General features: G+C 37.2%; 1 protein-coding gene across 1 annotated transcript in view; it reads right to left on the minus strand.

Moving 5' to 3' along the window:
* The window catches only part of LOC126463715 (DNA-dependent protein kinase catalytic subunit-like), a 475,012-nt gene that overhangs the window by 291,127 nt on the left and 162,697 nt on the right, over window positions 1-21,188 (minus strand). Inside the window, exons 20-23 of the mRNA XM_050096185.1 lie at window positions 15,078-15,239; window positions 13,488-13,753; window positions 7,945-8,226; window positions 4,692-4,922 (exon numbers count right to left, since the gene is read on the minus strand). Of these exons, the coding sequence (XP_049952142.1) occupies window positions 4,692-4,922; window positions 7,945-8,226; window positions 13,488-13,753; window positions 15,078-15,239 (941 nt within the window). The remainder of the gene's footprint in view (window positions 1-4,691; window positions 4,923-7,944; window positions 8,227-13,487; window positions 13,754-15,077; window positions 15,240-21,188) is intronic.

Genomic DNA, 21,188 nt, shown 5'->3' on the forward strand with positions numbered 1-21,188 from the left:
CCTCAAGTACAGCACCCTTGTATAGACCCTCTATATACTCCTTCCACCTTTCTGCTTTCCCTTCTTTGCTTACAACTGGGTTTTCATCTGAGCTCTTGATATTCATGCAAGTGGTTCTCTTATCTCCAACGATCTCTTTAATTTTCCTGTAGGCTGTATCTATCTTACCCCTAGTGAGATAAGCCTCTACATCCTTACATTTGTCCTCTAGCCATGCCTGCTTAGCCATTTTGCACTTCTTGTCGATCTCATTTTTGAGACGTTTGTATTTCTTTTTGCCTGCTTCATTTACTGCATTTTTATATTTTCTTTTTCATCAATTAAATTCAATATTTCTTCTGTCACCCAAGGATTTCTAGTAGCCCTTGTCTTTTTACCTACTTGTTCCTCTGCTGCCTTCACTACTTTGTCGCTCAAAGCTACCCGTTCTTATTCTACTGTATTTCTTTCCCCCATTCTTGTCAATTGTTCCCTTATGCTCTCCCTGAAACTCTGTACAACTTCTAGTCAGTTTATCCAGGTCCCATCTCCTTAAATTCCCACTTTTTTGCAGTTTCTTCAGTTTTAATCTACAGTTCACAAACAATAGATTGTGGTCAGAGTCCACATTTGGCACTGGAAATGTCTTACAATTTAAAACCTGGTTCCTAAATCTCTGCCTTACCATTATATAATCATCTGATACCTTTTAGTATCTCCAGGGTTCTTCCATGTATACAACCTTCTTTCATGATTCTTGAACCAAGCGTTAGCTATGATTAAGTTATGCTCTGAGCAAAATTCTACCAGGCGGCTTTCTCTTTCGTTTCTTAGCCCCAATCCATATTCACCTACTATGTTTCCTTCTCTCCCTTTACCTACTCTCGAATTCCAGTCACCCACGACTATTAAATTTTCATCTCCCTTCACTACCTGAATAATTTCTTTTACCTCATCATACATTTCATCAATTTCTTTGTCATCTGCAGACCTAGTTGGCATATACACTTGTACTACTGTAGTAGGCATGGGCTTTGTGTCTATCTTGGCCACAATAATGCATTCATTCACTATGCTGTTTGTAGTAGCTTACCTGCATTCCTATTTTTTTATTCATTATTAAACCTACTCCTGCATTACCCCTATTTCATTTTGTATTTATAACCCTGTATTCACCTGACCAATAGTCTTGTTCCTCCTGCCACCAAACTTCGCTAATTCCCATTATACCTAACTTTAACCTATCCATTTCCCTTTTTAAATTTTCTAACCTACCTGCCCGATTAAGGGATCTGACATTCCACACTCCAATCCGTAGAATGCCAGTTTTCTTTCTCCTGATAACAACGTCCTCCTGAAAATATTATGTTACTTATAAAATCACATATCAAGTCTAAGTCAAAGTTTTAATGACTGGCTAATTATTCTGTATTCTGCAACTGGTGACAGGAGTGTCTCAATGTGTACATTGTTCACTTGGTTGCTGGAGTCTTTCTTTTTTAACTGTTTTCAGTTTGCACATGTTTCGTGTAAGTCCCTGCAGATGACAGTTTGTATCTAGACTTACGTCATTAATAGAATGACTAGTGTTCCTGTTGTACCTAATGGGCCTATTATTTACACTGTATGTAAATACGACACAAAAAGTGCTATGAATCAAGTTGTAATGACAGGCCAGTATTTGTTGTAAATGGTGTCTTGACTGAGCCATCTTTGTGTACGATATCTTAATGCATGTCCTCTCATGGACTACCCAATGCTCAATTTTAATGTCAATAGTTTATCGTTTTTTGTTGTTGTGTACTACTTTTATATTCTGTACTGTCATTGATATTGTTACTATTGTATTAAATGCACTTCTGTATATAATTATGAGTACACTCCAAGTAAAAAAAAAATTGTAATAAGCCGCACTTTTTGCATCTTTGACTAGACATCAGAAAATACTGATCTTCAGAAAATATTGATCTTCATATCTTTATTACAATTACCGGTGGCATCCTTGTAATTAATCTTTGCACAACACATGTTACACAAAATTCCCCTAAGAGGGCACTTTGGATCTAGTTCAAATCTTCATGGTTTATTTCTTTACCAAGCTTCTCTTACAGTTCTTTTACTATATTTTATGAAAGTCTGTTTTTATAATTACATCAATGTGATTGTAATCCAAATATTTCATACTAAAATGTACTTTTACTGATTTTATTCATATTTGATGACCACTGGCTATCACTGGTGTAATGCCGGAGATGGAGTGGAGAGCTGTTGCTCTTTATGCAATGGCAACTGCAAGTCATGCAGCAGTTGTTCTTCATATCAGGCAAGAGCAGTTAGTGCAGGTGTACAAATAAAATGTGTTTAGGATACATCTGATCGATGACTTATTTTTCACAGTTCTACAGCGAACACTATTACAAATTTTTGACCTGACATATAACCTGCATGGGAAGAGATTCCCTATGAACATATACAGGGACTCTGACTCCATGCCATAGCATCTAGAACTTCTGACTGCATCATTAATACATTCCAACACTCTAAGAATTCTCAAAGTCTGGTATCGTGCAGAATGCTGTAACCCTAATAATTTGTGTATAAAGTTGTCAATTATAAAGACCTGCATGTGATGTGTTCATGGTACTCTTACTGCATTCAGTCTCTTGTAGTAATGGTGTATTTTTCTTTTTCAGTGCTTTTGTAAATATTTGTTGTTAGGCAGTGGGAGCAATTTATGTGACAAACTCTACAGTAGAACATCCTACATAAACCTGATTGTATCACAAATTGTACACAGCAAATAAGAGTAACAGTTTCAATCCATTGACACTTTTTTCAAAAACTATCAAGCACAAAAAAGACATTAAAACAACAAGCTACAAATGACAATGGAGAAAAAGGCTACACTGTAAGTGCATATAATTGAGGCAACAGCAACTCAGATAATTAATCTCAGTATTGAAGCAAGGTATTGAGGTAAAAAACTGCCCTCTCCTTTCACAAACCCTCTCGTCATTTGAAACTAACTTTTAGAGATTGAAGAATGCACATATTTCATTATATTTACTGTAGTCCAGTTAAAATTACTTGATAGTTGACATATTTGTCTTGCTGCTAAAGTGTTGCCACGTCAGCTGCCAGTTACCATTCAGTTATAGGTGCCAAACAAAGACAGCAGGTCACTTCACTTAACAAATGCTGCTTGTATGTAATGTGGGGCAATGTTGGAAGTGGCCACCACAAGGCATGTCTGAAATGCAAGAAGCTCTGTTAACAGCTAATTTCAAGTGAGCAATGACTGAACTGCAGCAGATGAGACTGAATAGCCCTGAATTTAAACTCATGTCCCAAGCTAACCACAATGAGTAATGTGCAATGTCACCACTCTACGACCCAACTAAAATTACCACTTTGTTCCCAGTGATTAAAGCTAGCCTGTATAGGCAAAATAAAGACAGAAAAGAATTAGTTTCATTGCTAAAAGCAAACAGTAATTTTTCACACTCATTGGTCACCTGAAACTATCCTCACACTGGATACATGAGCTATTGTGTTACCAACCAATGAACATTTGTCCTTGGTTGGTTTCAGATTTCAGGCAAGACAGGCAGGTCCCTGATGAAAAAAAGAATGATACGAAGAAAGGTAAGAGTAAACAAAAGTGTTAATATGATGATGAAAGATAAATGGCACATAATTATAAATAAAAGAAATACATTTAAACCAATTTATTCAATAAAAATAATAACCAAACTGTTATGATTAGTTTCAGAAATAAAAAAAATTAACACATTTGATGTGTTTTGAACTTGTGCCCTTTTATATGTCAGGTTAATAAGCTATCTGTTGTGCCATGTTCCAACAGTGCATCATGTAAGTATATTTATGACTGTGGTGACACAGTTGCCACGATGAACTGTTGTCTTTAAAAATTCAGCCTCCTAATGTCATGCGAAGCTTACCTAATGTAATCCAATCTCTGACATTATGTCACTGTGTATGTGAAGCTGAATTGCATCTTGTACAGAAGTATAGTATATCTTATTACTGCTGTGTATGAAATGATGAAATGTGTGTATTTCATTGGCATTGTGTGTGTGTGTGTGTGTGTGTGTGTGTGTGTGTGTGTGTGTGTGTGTGTGTGTGTGAAGGTGGCAGACTAATGACTCTGGATCTAGACACATTAACAGAGAATGCAAGCAATTGCAATTCGGGTGTGATGTTGAGTACTCTGCGGGAAACCTGCTCTAATGCGTGAAGTGTTGCCTATCAAGTAATTTTAATCATACTACACTGTTAAGTTTCCCTACATTCCATAACAAAATTGTAATCAAAATACATATAAAAATTTCTGTGCACAGTGGGCCAATGTTCGATTATCTTCCGATATTTGTAATAATTTTCTGTGGGCATGGACATCCTATTCCTTGAGTATGTGTTGTATTTTGCTCCAAAGTTTTGATGTTTTCTTTTGCCATTTGTCATCTTTCAATATATTTTGTATCTATGAGCTTAGCTTTAATGCTCTCCACAAAAAGGTGGTGATTAATCAATTATGAAAGTTGAAGATCTTGACAAACTTTCCACCTTTCGATAGACCTTATTTCTAACTTTCGATTTGAGGACAATTATATTTGTTTATTTCTTTAAATATTGTGCACAAGGTCACTACAGTTCATAATAAACCACTCATCTTTAAGAATTATACTTACCTTCCCGTAAGTTTTGGTAGCAGCTTTTCTATGCTTGGAGCACATATATGACCATTATCTCCAGCTGAGAATACAATAATGGCTTTCAGAAAAACCTTATTCCCTGAGATCTCTAAAGCAGAAAGCAATTTATGAAAGCAAGTCACAAAGCTGGTCAATTCCATACTTCCTTCATGCAGTTCACTTGTTGAAAGTGGAAAATGGTGAGACTGCAGATCCAAGAGAAGATCCCTTAAAGAGCAGAAATCTGGATCAAGTACAATTGTCATAGATAAATGCAAACAGAAATTATTTGTAATTAATATTATGGCATGATGAATGTTATTCTTGAACTTAAAATGTTTAATTTATCAGTTATAGTTTGGACTACAAGTTCTGTACACATATTATGTTCTCTCGTATTCTTAAACAGTTACAATGCTATTCAGTTACAATTTTTACTTGCATAATATTTTGATGTGCCTCTTCAATATAGTATGTGTTACATGAAATAAGAACAACTCAATTTGCTTTGATTTTTGTTGCAAACTTTAATAAACTCTCTCTTCTAGTCCTCAAATTCTGCAGAAACTATTTGGTGAATGGATTTTGGACACAAAAACAGTATTAAAGCAATCAAATAACCCCACAGTCAGCTGATTAAGTGCAAAACACTACTTGGGCTCCTATTACATAATAAACATTTGTACTTCATGAAATGTGTTAGATTTCTCAGTACCAGTAAAGCATATTTGGCATAAAGTGCATACTTCACATAATACACAATGAAGTTTATACAGAACCTTCAGTGAGGTGAATAGCAGCATCAATGTGTTGTGTTCACTGAACTTTCTAAAGCCACAACAACAAAAATTTGGCACTAGCATCAATGATTGTTCAGAGGAGTAAAGAAGCATACTATACACAGGGCATTAGGGGTACAAGTGCAGATATTGTAATCACTGATACCTTAATATGTACCCACTTCAGTGTGTTAGTTGTTTTTTCTCTGCATCAAACAGTCTTCTTGCAAATATGCCACGTAATTTACTACCAGATGTTTTCTGCATGGTTGTTAACTTTACCACTAAGTGACTACGCCTGTCAGTATAGAATAAATGTTTTCCATTCATGTATCCACACTCAGCACCTGACCTGCTACCCAGGGGAAATAAGCATTAATGGCTTGCTCTTGTCACATGTACTTGGAGATTCATTACTGCACAGTTTTCTGCAGACCCTAACTTTTAATAATGATTTAAGGCAGGTAGCGGATGTCATAATTTAAAATATGTTTCTGAATAAAAAGAAAAATACATTACTACTTCAGTTTTTGTTCATGGTTCCTGTTTTTCTTGATATTTCCTTTTCTACTACTAACTTACAGTTGTTAACAAACTTTGTCTTGTTATTTCTAAACTACATCAATACTTCCTGTTGTTTACATCTTGCGCTCTTTAGCTTACATGCTCTCTAAGCTCTCCTTCATGTTATGAAGCTGTATGTTCTGATAGTGAATGTTTTGCTGCTTGCTGTGGAATAGTAATGTTGAGTTGTAGGTAGTGAAATACGTAATTTCTGTAACTATTATATTTATAGATGCCACTATTGATTCCAAATTCTTATAGATTATTAACAATGAACTCAATCAAGAAGTAGATGTAAGCATGGCTTACTCACTGTTAATATATTGGAACCCTACCTGGAATGAGTGGAGCACATTTGATCTTTCAGATAATTCAACGGTGTATGCAAACAATCTGAACATTTATACTCTCCACTACTATTCCATCTCTTACTCAATGCATTTCATGATCAATATCCCCTTGTACAATAGCACACATTACAATCAGGTGACAAAAGTTATGGGATAGCCATATGCACATATGCAGACGGTGGAAGTATTGTGTACACCAGGTATAAAAGGGCAGGGCATTGTCAGAGCTGTCATTTGCACATAGGTGATTCTTGTGAAAAGCTCCCTGATGTGATTATGGCTGCACTACAGGAATGAAAATACTTTGACCACAGAATGGTAGTTGGAGCTAGAAACAAGGGACACACTATTTTGGAAATCGTTAGGGATTTCAATATTCCACAATCCTCAGTGTCAAGAGTGTGCCGAGAATACCCAATTTCAAGGCATTACCTCTCACCGTAGGCAACACAGTGAGCGATGGCCTTCATGTAATGACCCAGAACAACGGTGTTTGTGTAGAGTTGTCAGTTTTAGCACACAAGGAACACTGCATGAAATAACTGCAGCAAAAAGCCATGTGGGACATGCGACAACCGTAACCATTAGGGCAGTGCAGCAAAATTTGGCATCAAAGGCTATGGCAGCAGATAACTGATGCAACCTTTATGACTGGAGAACCATGTCCTGGTGAGATGAGTCCCAATTTCAATTGGTAAGAGCTGATGGTAGGCTTCAAGTATGGCACAGACCCCACAAACCCATGAACCCAAGTTGTCAACAAGGCACTGTGCAAGCTGGCGGTGGCTCTATAAAGGAGGACAAGATCCTCTGGTCCAACTGAACTGATCATTGACTGGAAATGGTTATGTTCACCTACTTGGAAACCACCTGCAGCCATTCGTGGACTTCATGTTCCCAACAAAAACAATTTTTATGGATGAGAGTGTACCATGTTAGCAGGTCACAATTGTTCACAAAACGTTTGAAGAACATTCTGGACAATTCAAGTGAATGATTTTGCAACCCAGATCACCTGACATGAATCCCATCAAACATTTAGGGACATGGCCGAAAGGTCAGTTCACACACAAAATCCTGTACTGGCAACACTTTCACAATTATGGACGGCTATAGAGGCAGCATGGCACTGTTTCTGTAGGGGGCTCTTGATGACTTGTCGAGTCCATGCCACATCAAGTTGCACTACAGTGGGCAAAAGCAGGTCTGACACAATATTAGGAGACATCCTGTGACTTTTGCCACCTCAGTGCAATGTTTCTCAGGCCAATTCTTACTTTTCGATTAGCTGTTCCACATTGCTAGTCTCTTCAAGCTTCGTTTTTTTATCACTGAGGAGGTTTCCTTTTAACACAATTTTTTAAAGGAATTTACACTTTTGCAATCAATCTATTATTCTACCATTTTTCTTTTATCCTGCTGCAGAAGGACATGCATTATAATACCCTTCAACAACAGACATTTCAGTTACATCTATGAAAAATGAAAAGTAGGAGGGATAAAGATAACAAAGAAACTGAAGAAATATGTATGAAGAGTGAACTGTTTTGTACATACCATAGACTTTGATCTTCGGCATTGCTGACATTAACCAGTCCCGGGAGCAAGTCCAGAACTCTATTTTTCTCATGCAGAGACAGATTTTCTGAAGTTATTATCTCTCTAAGCCAAATATGTATGGCAGCGTACCGTGTAAAGCAACCAACTGGCTCCTTAAGCAGCCTCACAGTTTGTACCAGTAGGTCCACAACCTGCCATTTCCTTGTTGGTATGTCATTTGCCCAGTTCTTCAACAACTCCCAAGATGCCAAAACTTTGCATCCCAAACCATCTGCAACACTGTTGACACAATACTGCCAAGTTATTCACTTGATTTCATCAAAAAAAAAAGATACTTTAAAACAAGAAACAGAAAGTCCATGACGGAATAGCATCAATATTACGAAAAGGGTTGATTGCTACTCACCACATAGAGAAGGTGTTGAGTTGCAGACAGGCACATTTACAAGACTACTGAACATTTAAACTTTTGGCAAAAAGCAAGCGATCACAACTCCCCTACAAGCTTACTTGTTTTTTAATTGTTACTGTCTGCCACTCAACGCCCAGTCTATGAGGTGAGTAGCAATTTATCCTTCTCATAAATCTGCTGTTAAAAGATGGTTTAATTTGCTTAGCCTGCGGGGAAGTTACTAGACATAAAATGTTTTCATATCGACTTCACTTGCATAAACTTGAGTGTACAAGATGCGAAATTGTTGTCTAAAGATGACTTTCTTCATCTGCAAAACTAAGTTTATAGACAGGAAACTTAATAATAGTACATTAATCAGTCTGGTTCTCATTCCCCATAAATGTGAGTCAAGAATCTTATGACAGTCACCTCAAGTTTCAGTTGTAGTTTTTATACTTAGCATTTTAAGGGACCTGCAAGAAGGCATTATTTTATCTCCCAGGAAATAATTAAGTACAATACACTTCCCCAATACTGGTTTGCAGCCTGTAAGTGACAGTGTAAAAAGAAAAAAAAGGTGCACTGAGGAAGGTGATATTGCTACTAGATTTTACATTGGGATTTCTTTACATTAGAAAGATGTAAGGAAGCAACAGTGACTTCATAGACACACCATCTGGCAAAGGTAAGAAGCATAATTAATAGTCAAATAAACAAGGTGGAAAAAGGAAGATGTTAAGTTAAGCAAAAGTCTCGCAGTAGAATTTATCATACAACAAAATCTGCAATTGTCCAGAGTATTGTCCGGCGTAATACAAGTGGGTATTACCACTCTGAAAAGTAAAATGTGATTTAGTCATCTCAATACACACAATTCTCAAATAATTTGAATTGATGTATAAGAGACGTGTCAAGTTTTAAAATACAAATATTTTTCGGAGAAATACGAAAGTTTAAATTATTTTATAAACTTTTCTGAGATACAGCAACACAAATACTTATTATAGTTTCCGTACTAAAAAATATAAAATTACTTTTCCAAAATGATAAACTGTCCTCAAAAAATTCTTCAATACAATAACAGCACTTTTCCATCAGAATGGTAAAGTCATCTGCTCCGTGCCTAATGTTTAACATATTGCTGCCTTTCACTCATTTGTAAAGTTATATCTTGGCATACTGTGGTCTTTGGGCACACAGCTGCAAACCATAGGTTGTAAGTTTAAAATTCTCCCTGTGGCATATGCTGCAGTTGGGGTGGGAATGGAAACATTAAATTATTCAGTTTATTTGCTACGTAATTAATGTGTACCTTCCAATTTATTTTCCTGTCAGGGTTTAGGTCTAAGAACTTTATGAAGTTTGCTTCTGTGATATCCTGATGACTGCAAAAAGGTTTTTTATTTCACTTCAGTCTAATAATTTAGCTTCAAACTGCACTATTTTGATTTCATTTACTTCACTTTCAGTAAATTTTGATGGAACCAAGAAACCAATTTTTCTAAAGTATTTTAGCAGTTTTGGAATTCTTTCAGGTGCCTAATTTTCAATCACAACTGATGTATCGTCAGCAAATAAGACTGACTGAACATCAACAGTAAGTGGTAGGTCATTTGTGTATAACTGGAACAGATAGGGGTACAATACTAAACCTTGGTGGATTCTCTGGGAAATTGTTTTCCCAGTTCAAGGAGTAATTGCTTTAGTCTCAAGTCCCAATTAATTGTTGTTTCCTACCCCCTAAGTAACAGTTGAAACATTATAAAACAGTATCCCTGAATCCATATATATCTGTAATTTGTGAAGAAATGAGGACAGGTTCACTGACCTGAATACTTGTGGCAGATCACAGAATAGTCAAGTGACCTTCTTACCCTTACCTAATGTGGAGCAAATTTTCTGAGTAAATTCATTGATGGCGTTTACAGTGCCTTTTTCTTGTTGGAATACAAACTGATTTTTTAAAACTATGTCATTTATAATATGAAATTTTGAGTCTGTTTTGCAGTGAACTTTTCAAACACTTTAGAGAAGACCATCAGAAGACAGATATGGTGATAATTCCCTACATCCAACATCAATCACTTTTTGAATAACAGTTTTATATTGGCATATTTCAATACGTTTGGTAAACATTCCTGCTCTATGGGCTGATTTATAATACTCAACAGTGGTTTCAAAATGATATCTGAAGGTATCCTGATCACAGATGTTTTTTGATGACAGTAATTCATTTTCAACATGTCTTTGGGTGATTTTCTCAAACTGTTTCAAAAGATGCATTCTGGCTGTTTACCACACTTATGAACATAGGTTGTCATATCTATATCTGATCTGGATACATTTAAGAATAATTCATTGGAACAGTTGGACATCTGAACACTGATTCAGATGAGGACATCCAAGAGGATGTTTCAGAGTTGTTGGTATTTTGCTGTTACTTCTTCTTCCCCTTCTTCTTCTCCTCAGTGATCACAGGCCCTGTAGACCACGTGCTGCATCAATGATCTGTTTCCACTGCCTTCTATCTCTCACAGTCTCTCTCCACAGTGTGGAAATTCCTAATACTGTGATGTCCTTCTCTGTGTCATCTTTCCACCTTGTATGAGGTCGGCCCAATGGTCTAGTTGCCTGGAGGGTTCCTTTAAATGCTTTCTTGGTAATCCTGTTGTTTTCCATTCTAGCCAAATATCCAGCCCATTGCTGTTACTGTAACTCACAATAGCAGTGACAATTTTAACAAAATGTTACTCCCATCAAGTGACTAAGTCTGCATTATGAATTAAACACTATCCCTGAATGGTTAGTCAAAAAATATGCGAGATGATTACATGAAGAGAATGTCCTGTTGCCTGCTGTAGTTGGCAATAAATGGGCCACTGGCAACACTCGACCTTCCAGATTATGAGTAACTCTCAATCGAAATACAACAGAAGGTGTAGTAGACATGAGCAAAAGTTCTGATAAGAAAGAACTACTGCTTTTCTTTAAATCTGCTACAAAGTACAGCAGAATGCAGAAACTACACAGTAATTAAGAATGTAAGGCTGTCACAAAATAGAAGGTTGGTTTGAACACTGCAGTCCCATTGGAGGTGGTATGTCCTTGCCTTCCTCCAATTTTTGAACTGGCTTATCCAGCCAGTTTCAGGAGGATTTTCAACCAGTATTGCAAACGTCAGTGCAACTTGACATGTTCACATTAACAAGTACGGTCTGAGGTGAAAGAACTGATCAATGACAGACGCAAATGTTAAGACTGACTGGGGATCAAATCACAGATGTCTGGATCCATAGTCGAACACTAACACTGAGCGACACACAAAATAAAGACTATGATGAATTTCCCAATTTTAGTAAGGAATTTTGTTCACATGTAGACTTTTCCTTTGCTTATTTTCAAGTTCATTATGAACTGTTAGAATCAACATACAGCCTCTCTGAACTGAAGGTCTCAAAAATGAAAAATAACTGTGAGACAGCCCATACCACCACATGAAATATTTTCAGTTTGTTTGAGTCAAGCATCCATTTTATGATGACAATACTTATTTTCCTTTATTACTTATCATACCTTGGTAAATGTAACACCAACTGCATGACATTGTTTCTTACACATTTTCCAATATGTAGAATGGTTTCAAGAAAGTGGAATTACACTATGTTTAAAAAAATACAGAAGTCAAAAGTGTGCCATCAGTAATGGAACACAAACAAATAAGGTCCAAAACAACTTTCTCCAACATCAAAATTCATATATCAGTTTCATACACCTTGCTGATACAAGAAAATTTAGAATGAGACATTATTCATTCCCAAGGTATAAATTTGGCGTGTGGAAGCTGTAACTTACCAAACGAAAGTGTTGGTATGTAGATAGAGACAATATAAACAACAAACAACACAAACACACACACACAAATTTCAAGCTTTCGCAACCCAAGGTTGCTTCATGAGGAAAGAGGGAAGGAGCGGGAAAGACAAAAGGATGTGGGTTTTTAAGGGAGAGGGTAAGGAGTCATTCCAATCACAAGAGCAGAAAGACTTACCTTAGGGGCAAAAAAGGACAGGTGTACACACACACACACACACACACACACACACACAGATATATATCTGTCCACACATATACACACACAGGATGGATGTGTGTGTGTGTGTGTGTGTGTGTGTGTGTGTGTGTGTGTGTGTGCGGGCGCGCGCGCGCGCGCTAGCAAATGTATACTTGTCCTTTTCTCCAGCCTAAGGTAAGTCTTTCCGCTCCCGGGATTAGAATGACTCCTTACCCTCTCCCTTAAAACCCACATCCTTTCATCTTTCCCGCTCCTTCCCTCTTTCCTGATGAAGCAACCTTGGGTTGCAAAAGCTTGAAATTTGTGTGTGTGTTTGTGTGTTTTTTATTGTTCATATTGTCTCTATCAACATACCAACACTTTCATTTGGTAAGTTACAGCTTCTTTGTTTTAAGATATATTTTTCCTACGTGGAATGTTTCCCTCAAATTTTTACAATAAACAAAATACTACTTTCAAAGTGCTGGCACTTAGTAATTACATTTTCTCTACATATATTGTAGTACAGCAGGTAGAGCACAATGATATGTCTGATCTTATGTTTTTCAGTAAACTATTCTTTAAAGAATCACTCGCAGAAAGCAAAATAATTATTAATACACTTATGTATGTTACATGTATCAAATCAACTGTGCATCAAAATTGACTTAAAAATTGAGAAAGCATTCTTGACTAGAGCACAGCGATCGGTATAAAATGTTGAAAATCAATAAAAACAGTCTTGGTTGCATTTTTAGATTTTTTACTTGTTGGCAATCGGTTTTGGCTCTTTCCTCGGACCATCTTCAGGCTTACACCACCATTATGGCTGCTGGTTGTGGTAGATGGAGTGAGATCTGCAGAAGTACAGTTGTCACTGCTCAGTGACAACCATACTTCTACAGATCTCACTCCATCTGCTGCCACCAGCAGCCAATATAACAGTTTAAGCCTAAATATGGTCCGAGGAAACGGACAAAACCAGTTGCCGACAAATATAAAATCTGAAAACGAGGTTGAGACTATTTTTATTAAAACTGACTTAATTTGCAGGCTGACAGATCATCTTATTTTGCATACCATTTAACATCATACCTCAATTCTAGCTTGGCATCTTTATGTACAGCACGTTGTAATAGCTGCTCAAGAAATCTTAGTGGCCAGCCACTTCTCTCTGGCTGCAAACTATCCCCGATAAGCAGCTCTACAACACGGAAAACTCCAGAATGTTTTCTTAGTAATCCATGCAACACTGGCTCACGTAGCTGTGCAAGGAAGTGCTCACCGTGACGTACCATGGCTGCCTTTTCTGTGACATACACTTTCGGTCCATAAAGCAGAAGATTGATCAATTCATCAATCTGCAATGCATTCATGTGATTGAGAATTGTGTTAACCCATTGACTACATATTATAGAGCCTTTTATAATTATTTGAATCTACAAAAATAATTGCTTTTAGAAATTAATATACTTTGTGATCTTTGAAGCTATCTAACCACAACTGATAATAGTTAGGGAGCTTGTTTTGGAGTCCAGACAGCAAGTGACAGATCTCCAGTAAAGGCACATCACGAAGTAAGCTATTGAAACAGGCATCAAAAATGTTAATATCAACTGAGTTTCAGAGTCAAAAACTTGGATATTCCCATACAGTGTACATTTATTTATGTTTTACAACAAGGAGCTTAAATTCTATTACACCATTATCACTGCTGACCTCTGCCAAATTTGTATTAAAACAGAATTTAAAATATATCAATGAATAGTCAAGCAAAACACCTTCTGGAAGCAAAATTTCTTCGCTAATGTTCAAGAAGAGTAACAAACGCTGAAAGAATTTGAAGAGAAACATCTTACACAATGTAGAAATGGAATGTACGCCACGGAGTCCATTCAACTCAAAGGTAATAAGGGAAGGTATTACTTTTACTTCTTAAATCAATTATATTTCCTCAAGCACTTGCCAGTATCAAATTTATGATTATATCAGTGGTTTAGAAATAAAAATTCATTGTCAGGAAACAAACTTCAAGACTCAAGTGCAGGAAATGTGTTAGTCACCAATAAGTAAATCCGGAATGTAATTCTCAAACCAACTGTTAAATACGGGTTGTAGAATATTTAGTTTCATTTATATATTTTACTGACAACAGGGTGTAACCTTGCAGAATGATTTTAAGCTAACTTAATAATACTAAATGAAGTTATTAATTAATACATTTAACAGCTTTACAACATGAATGTATTAAAATAAATAAATGTTTCAGAGAACTGGAAATATATTAAAGAATCCAAAATCTTTCAGGATTTATTTGGCATTCAAAACAAATCAAAGAATGCTTACGACTAGTTAAGAAGCTGTTACACGTAATTGATTGTAATGAAACGACTGCATGAGCATTTTACCAGGGAGTACTTTATTATATTTTAAGTGGAGTTGATGAATAATATTCTTTAAAAAAAACACAAATTAATACTTTGTTTAGCAGTAGACAGAAATAAGTCTAAATACATTGATCACATCTTGTAAGAAAAATGAAGTGTCTCCTTTTCTGCCAGAACTTTCGATAAAGTATTTAAAACAAATAAAAATTTATTTTTTAAATTGGCACTTGAGTATTAATGCTATTGCTAATTTAACACAACAATTTTTGTTCTCACAATATTCCATCTAATAACTTACTTCTCCATCTGCAAGAAAAGCCAGTTCAATCAACAATTTTGCATATACTTTTCCACTTGGTTGTAGATTTATGGCAACCTTTGGGACACTTTCATTGACCACAATGCTAGAAAGAAGTTTCTCAAAAATTTCTTTGCTAAATGATTGCTGTGATGAATGTCTCTGGATAAAAAGGAAAGTATGCATATGAATCATCAGTACCCACAAACACAACAGATACTTCATTAATTAAAACTTCAGAGCTGAATTGCCGTGGTCCATATATAAAATTTCTTCTCCTTCCTGACGTTTCGTTGCCTACTGCGGGCAACATCTTCCGAGGTGAGTTGGCGACTGGCTGCTAGGCACTGGAGGTTCCACTTATATAGAGTGCTTAGATGGAGCCACCACTCATCACATGCTTTCAACTTTAAAACTATCTCTGGCTAGTGCCATATCTCTCGATTGCAGGTAATCGATTGTCACTTCATTGGTGCAAAGTCGACTGCCATATCTTGTCTAGTTTTAATCCTTCTTCTTTTTTATTAAAATTATTTTCGTGCTTGTGGATCTCTATAGCTTCTCTCGCGGGTATAATAATGTCAGGTCCTAGCTATCACGTTTGTCTCACTAAATTTTATGTCGTGATCACAGTCTTTGAAAACGTGTTCCGTTACAGCTGATTTGTCAATTTGTTCCAATCTACAGTTCCTTTTGTGTTCCGCTAGGCGGGTATTAACACTCCTTTTAGTTGCCCAATATAAACCATGCCATAGCTACACGGAATTTTATACACACCTGGGGTGGCTAACGGGTGTTGTGCGTCTTTCACCAATCTTAAACTTTCACTAATTTTCTACGTAGGTTGAAAGATTGTCTCCACTTGAAACTTGGCCAAAACTTTCCCAATACAGTCCGTGATGTTATGAACAAATGGAAGAAAAACTTTTCCAGCCGACGGTTGTTGTTGCCGTGTATTTTCGGACACTTTCCTTCTAGGGTGGAGTGCTCGATCTATCTTGTTGTCAGTGTACCCATTTCTCTTGAAGGCCGTTCGCAAATGGCTTAACAACGTAGCAAAAAAGCGGGTGAACAAAGTTGCTATGTTGTCGTGACACTGGGACAGTTCCAAAGTTTTTGAAAGCGAGAAGAATGTTCCATTTAGTGCAAGCGAACCGAATTTATTTACGCATGGAATTGACGATGCTGTGGGAGCGGATCCACCAAACCCGTCAAGGAATTGTGGTAACTAGTAGTCAATTGTTAAATCTTCATTTATGTATTAGCAATACTATGTGGTTGGGTGATTGGAATAAGGTGGATAGATTAACACTTAGATATCTGGAACTTAGGGCAGAAGTGTCTTCTAATAGACAGAAGAAGTAGTTTGAGCATTTACAAAAACAGGAAACATTGATTACAGACAGTTCCCATACAGTTATAAACTTGTCCGGGAAAGAACTATCCAAGGAGCAAGTCTCTGTTCTCTCAAAGGGAGGTAATTTTGCTATCACTCCATCACAGATTCCCATGGAAGATATTGTTGCCAATATAGAAGCAGAGATTCGTCTGTTATCACCGCATTCTGCCGATGAATTCAGGATGGAAACAGCCAGGATATTATGTATAGCCAAGCCACCCACCAGTAATTTACCCCTAGGAGAAAGGAAATCGTTACGGGAGATTAATGCGGACAGGAATATTATTGCTGATAAGGGTAATGCTACTGTTGTGATGAAGAGTGAGGATTATCATAAGAAGATCAGGGCCCTCTTGGATCCTACCACCTATAAAAAAGTGAAAAAGGACCTTACAACAAAAGTGTTAAGTGCTACCCAGCGATTAATAAAAAACTCTTCCATTCCTACAGAAAATAAAAAAATACCTTTGCAAAACGGAAGCTTACCCTTCTAGACTGTAAGGGTTACCTAAGATACACAAGCCCCGTGTCCCATTGAGACCGATAGTAAGTGCCATTGGGGCTCCTACTCAAGAGCTGGCTAGATATCTTGCTTCTTTGTTGCAATCGGATACAGGTAAAACTGACATTCATATTAAAAATTCCATGCATTTTATCGAAAAATTGAGGGAGATCACAGTTAGTCCAAGTGACATCCTTGTCAGTTTCGATGTAGTATCCCTCTTCACCATGGTCCCTGTTGACGAAGCTCTTTCTTACATAGCTGATATGTTTCCTACTGATATAATAGCTTTGTTTCGACGTTGTCTACCCTCGACTTATTTTCAATATCACAACAAGTTTTATGAACAAATTGATGGGGCAGCCATGGATAGCCCTCTGAGCCCAGCTATTGCTAATCTATTTATGGAATTTTTCGAACAACAAATGCTGCAGTCCTCCAAAAAAAGCCCTTTGAAATGGTATCGATACGTGGATGACACCTTTGTGATATGGAATCATGCTGAAGAGGAACTAAGTGATTTTTTGGTGCACATAAACAGTTTCAATCCAAAGATACAATTCACCACGGAGAAAGAGAGTAATGGACAACTAAATTTTTTGGATGTATTGGTTACTAAACGGGCAGATGGGACTATAGGGCACAAGGTATATAGGAAAGACACAGACACACCGATCGTCACCTACATAAGGGTTCGAATCATCATCCTAGGCAGAAGAGAGGAGTCATAAAAACTTTAGTGGACAGGGCTAATAATATCTGTGAGTCAATTTATTTGCAAAATGAATTAAGCCATTTGCGAATGGCCTTCAAGAAAAATGGGTACACTGATAACGAGATAGATCGAGCACTCCACCCTAGAAGAAAAGTGTCCAAAAATACACGGCAACAACAACCGTCGGCTGGAAAAGTTTTTCTTCCATTTATTCATAACACCATGGACCATATTGGGAAAGTTTTGGCCAAGTTTCGAGTGGAGACAATCTTTCGACCTACCAAGAAAATGAGTGAAAGTTTAAGATCGGTGAAAGACGCACAACACCCATTAGCCACCCCAGGTGTGTATAAAATTCCGTGTAGCTGTGGCATGGTTTATATTAAAACACCTAAAAGGAGTGTTAATACCCGCCTAGCAGAACACAAAAGGAACTGTAGATTGGAACAAATTGACAAATCAGCTGTAGCAGAACACATTTTCAAAGACGGTGATCACGAAATAAAATTTAGCGAGACAAACATGATAGCTAGGACCTCACATTATTATACCCGCATGTATAGAGAAGCTATAGAGATCTACAAACACGAAAATAATTTTAATAATAAAGAAGAAGGATTAAAACTAGACAACAAAGTGACAATCGATTACCTGTAATCGAGAGAGATGGCACTAGCCAGAGATAGTTTTAAAGTTTAAAGCACGTGATGAGTGGTGGCACCATCTAGCCGCTCTATATAGGCGGGACCTCCAGTGCCTAGCAGCCAGTCACCGACTCACCTCGGAAGATGTTGCCCGCAGTAGGCAACGAAACGTCAGGAAGGAGAAGTAGTTTTATATATGGACCACGGCAATTCAGCCTGTAAGTTTCAATTAATGAAGATACCAGCTGTGAAAGCTTACATGTTATGACAACAGATAGTTATTAATTAATACATTTAACAGCAGTTATCACGTATTCCCTCAGTTGAACTAGTTTACAACATGAACATATTAAAACAAGTAAATCAAAAGTTATTACTAGAAGGAATGCTTTGTAACTGAGTTTTGTGTTTCAATAGTGTGCATCATGCCACATCGAGCAAAAGGTAAAGTTTTTGCAAGACAGAAGGTTCACAGCAGCATCTTATATGTACGAAGAGAAGTGATTACTGTCAGTTCCATCATACAAATTTTATTTTTCTTATTTGCAGATGATACAATACTAGCCTTTTTACTGAACGGAGGGAACAATGACATTGGTATTAATGAATTTAAAAATGCTATTCAACAAGTGTCAACTTTATGGCAAAATTAATACTGTTTTAATACACATAAATTAAACATTTACAAATTAAGACTGATATGTTACTTTTGTTGTATGAGATCATCTTAAGAGAGCAAACAGTATGCTGAATGAAGAAGGATAAGAAGAACATTTTATATTAGTTACATATTTTGTAAATATTTGATAGAAGGTGTAAATAATAATTGGTATTACTGACAAAGTAACATAAATGAAAATTGTTGACACTGTGCGTGTCAACTCCAAGGCAATAAATTTAAACCTCCTAGTTTTTAATCAAGACAATTCAAAATAAACACTTTTATTTCTTCTTCTTAATGCTTTGCAGAACCTAAGATAGTAAATGCTCAAAAGTTAACCAAAGCAATTTCAGTTGCAGAATGTTTGAGAATCACGAACGTACCGTCATTTGAACATTGGACAGGCTCTGGTATGGATGACATAGTAATAAGCATCCCTGATGTAGAGAAACAGCGGAAAGATTTGAAAGCATATAAATCACAATGTCCGGATGGAATCTCAATTCAGTTTTACAAAGAGTACTCAACAGCATTAGCCCCTTACCTAGCCTGCATGAATCTCTCGGTCAGCACAAAGTTCCACGTGACTGGAAAAAAGCACAAGTGACTCTAGTATATAAGAAGGGCAGAAGAATGGACCCGCAAAATTACAGACCAATATCCCTAATTTTAGTTTGCTGCAGAATCCTTGAACATATTCTCAAGTTCGAATATAATGAACTTTCTTGTGATTGAGAAGCTCATCAGCAACTTGCCCATTTCTTATATGATATACTGCGAACTACGGGTGAAGGCCAACAGGCAGATACCATATTTCTAGGTTTTCGGAAGGTGTTTCACATGGTACCCCACTGCAGACTTAACGAAGATACAAGCATATGGAATAAGTTCACAAATATGTGAGTGGCTCGAAGACTTCTTACCTAATAGAACCCAGTATGTTGTCCTCGACAGCAAGTGTTCATCAGAAGCAAGTGTATTGTCGTAAGTGTTATAGGGAAGTATGATAGGACTGCTGTTGTTCTCAATACACATAAATGATTTGTTGGACAGGGTGGGCAGCAATCTGTGTTTGTTTGCTGATGATGCTGTGGTGTATGGTATGCTGAGTGACTACAGGAAGATACAGGATGACTTAGACAAAATTTCTAGTTTGTATGATGAATGGCAACATTGTCAGGAACAACTGACTGTCTTCACTGCTGCTGTGTTGGCCTTATACAGGCCGTAGATGGCTTTTGATTGATCACCATGTGATTGGTCGGCAATTATGTACTGCTGTCCCAGACATTGTCAATGACTGCGCTGGTGGCACCACTACTTCCATGGGAATGTTAACACTGCAAGGAATGTCTCTGCTGCTTCTCTGCATCGAGTGCTCATTTTCATGCATCGCTCAGATAATTTCTGCTACCACCGTTAAAGTTCTTTGCTCTCATTCTTATTTCAACAGCCTCCTTAATAACAGAATCCCAGTATGTGGAGGCATTGGACAAAATTTTTGTTTCATCAAGTAGTATTTTATGTATGTTAGTGAGGCTGTGCTCCACAACTGCCTATTTCACTAGTTCCCAATTTTTAATATGCCTGTGGTGTTCTGCACAGCGATCGGAAACTGTACAGATGGTCGGACCTATATAATTACTTCCACTCTCACAGGTTTTAAGACATTTGTACGTACTGTCCTCCAATAATGATGTCATATTGCTATGATATTTGGTGGCATTAAAAACGACAGTGGCTTTCCTTTGCCCTCTTACACCACATACTATACGCATTGTGGATCTTATCAGTGGACTAGAACAGGCGGAGTGACATCTTGCACAGGATGCTGCCGACAAAGTGAGACTTATTACCAGTCGCTTTTTGGCCTCAGCTAAGCCTCCAAAATCTAATATCAGCAGAGAGGGGAGAGAGGGGCTCCGTTTACTTTGGAGAGATGAAGATCTTGTTCTATTACCTGCTGACAAAGGAAATGCCACCGTCGTTCTTGATACCATCGAATAGCATAGCAAAATGATATCACTATTGGAGGACAGTAAGAACAAATGACTTAAATGAGACCCAGCTTTGATGTACAGCAGGAAAACTATGAAGCTACTGAAGAACTCTGGTCTACCACATGATGTTACATAAAATCTCAGAGTCTGAGCTCCTAGACCTTCCAGGTTGTACAGACTACCGAAGATC

Source organism: Schistocerca serialis, chromosome 1, assembly GCF_023864345.2.
Source record: "Schistocerca serialis cubense isolate TAMUIC-IGC-003099 chromosome 1, iqSchSeri2.2, whole genome shotgun sequence".
Taxonomy (NCBI): Eukaryota; Metazoa; Arthropoda; class Insecta; order Orthoptera; family Acrididae; genus Schistocerca; species Schistocerca serialis.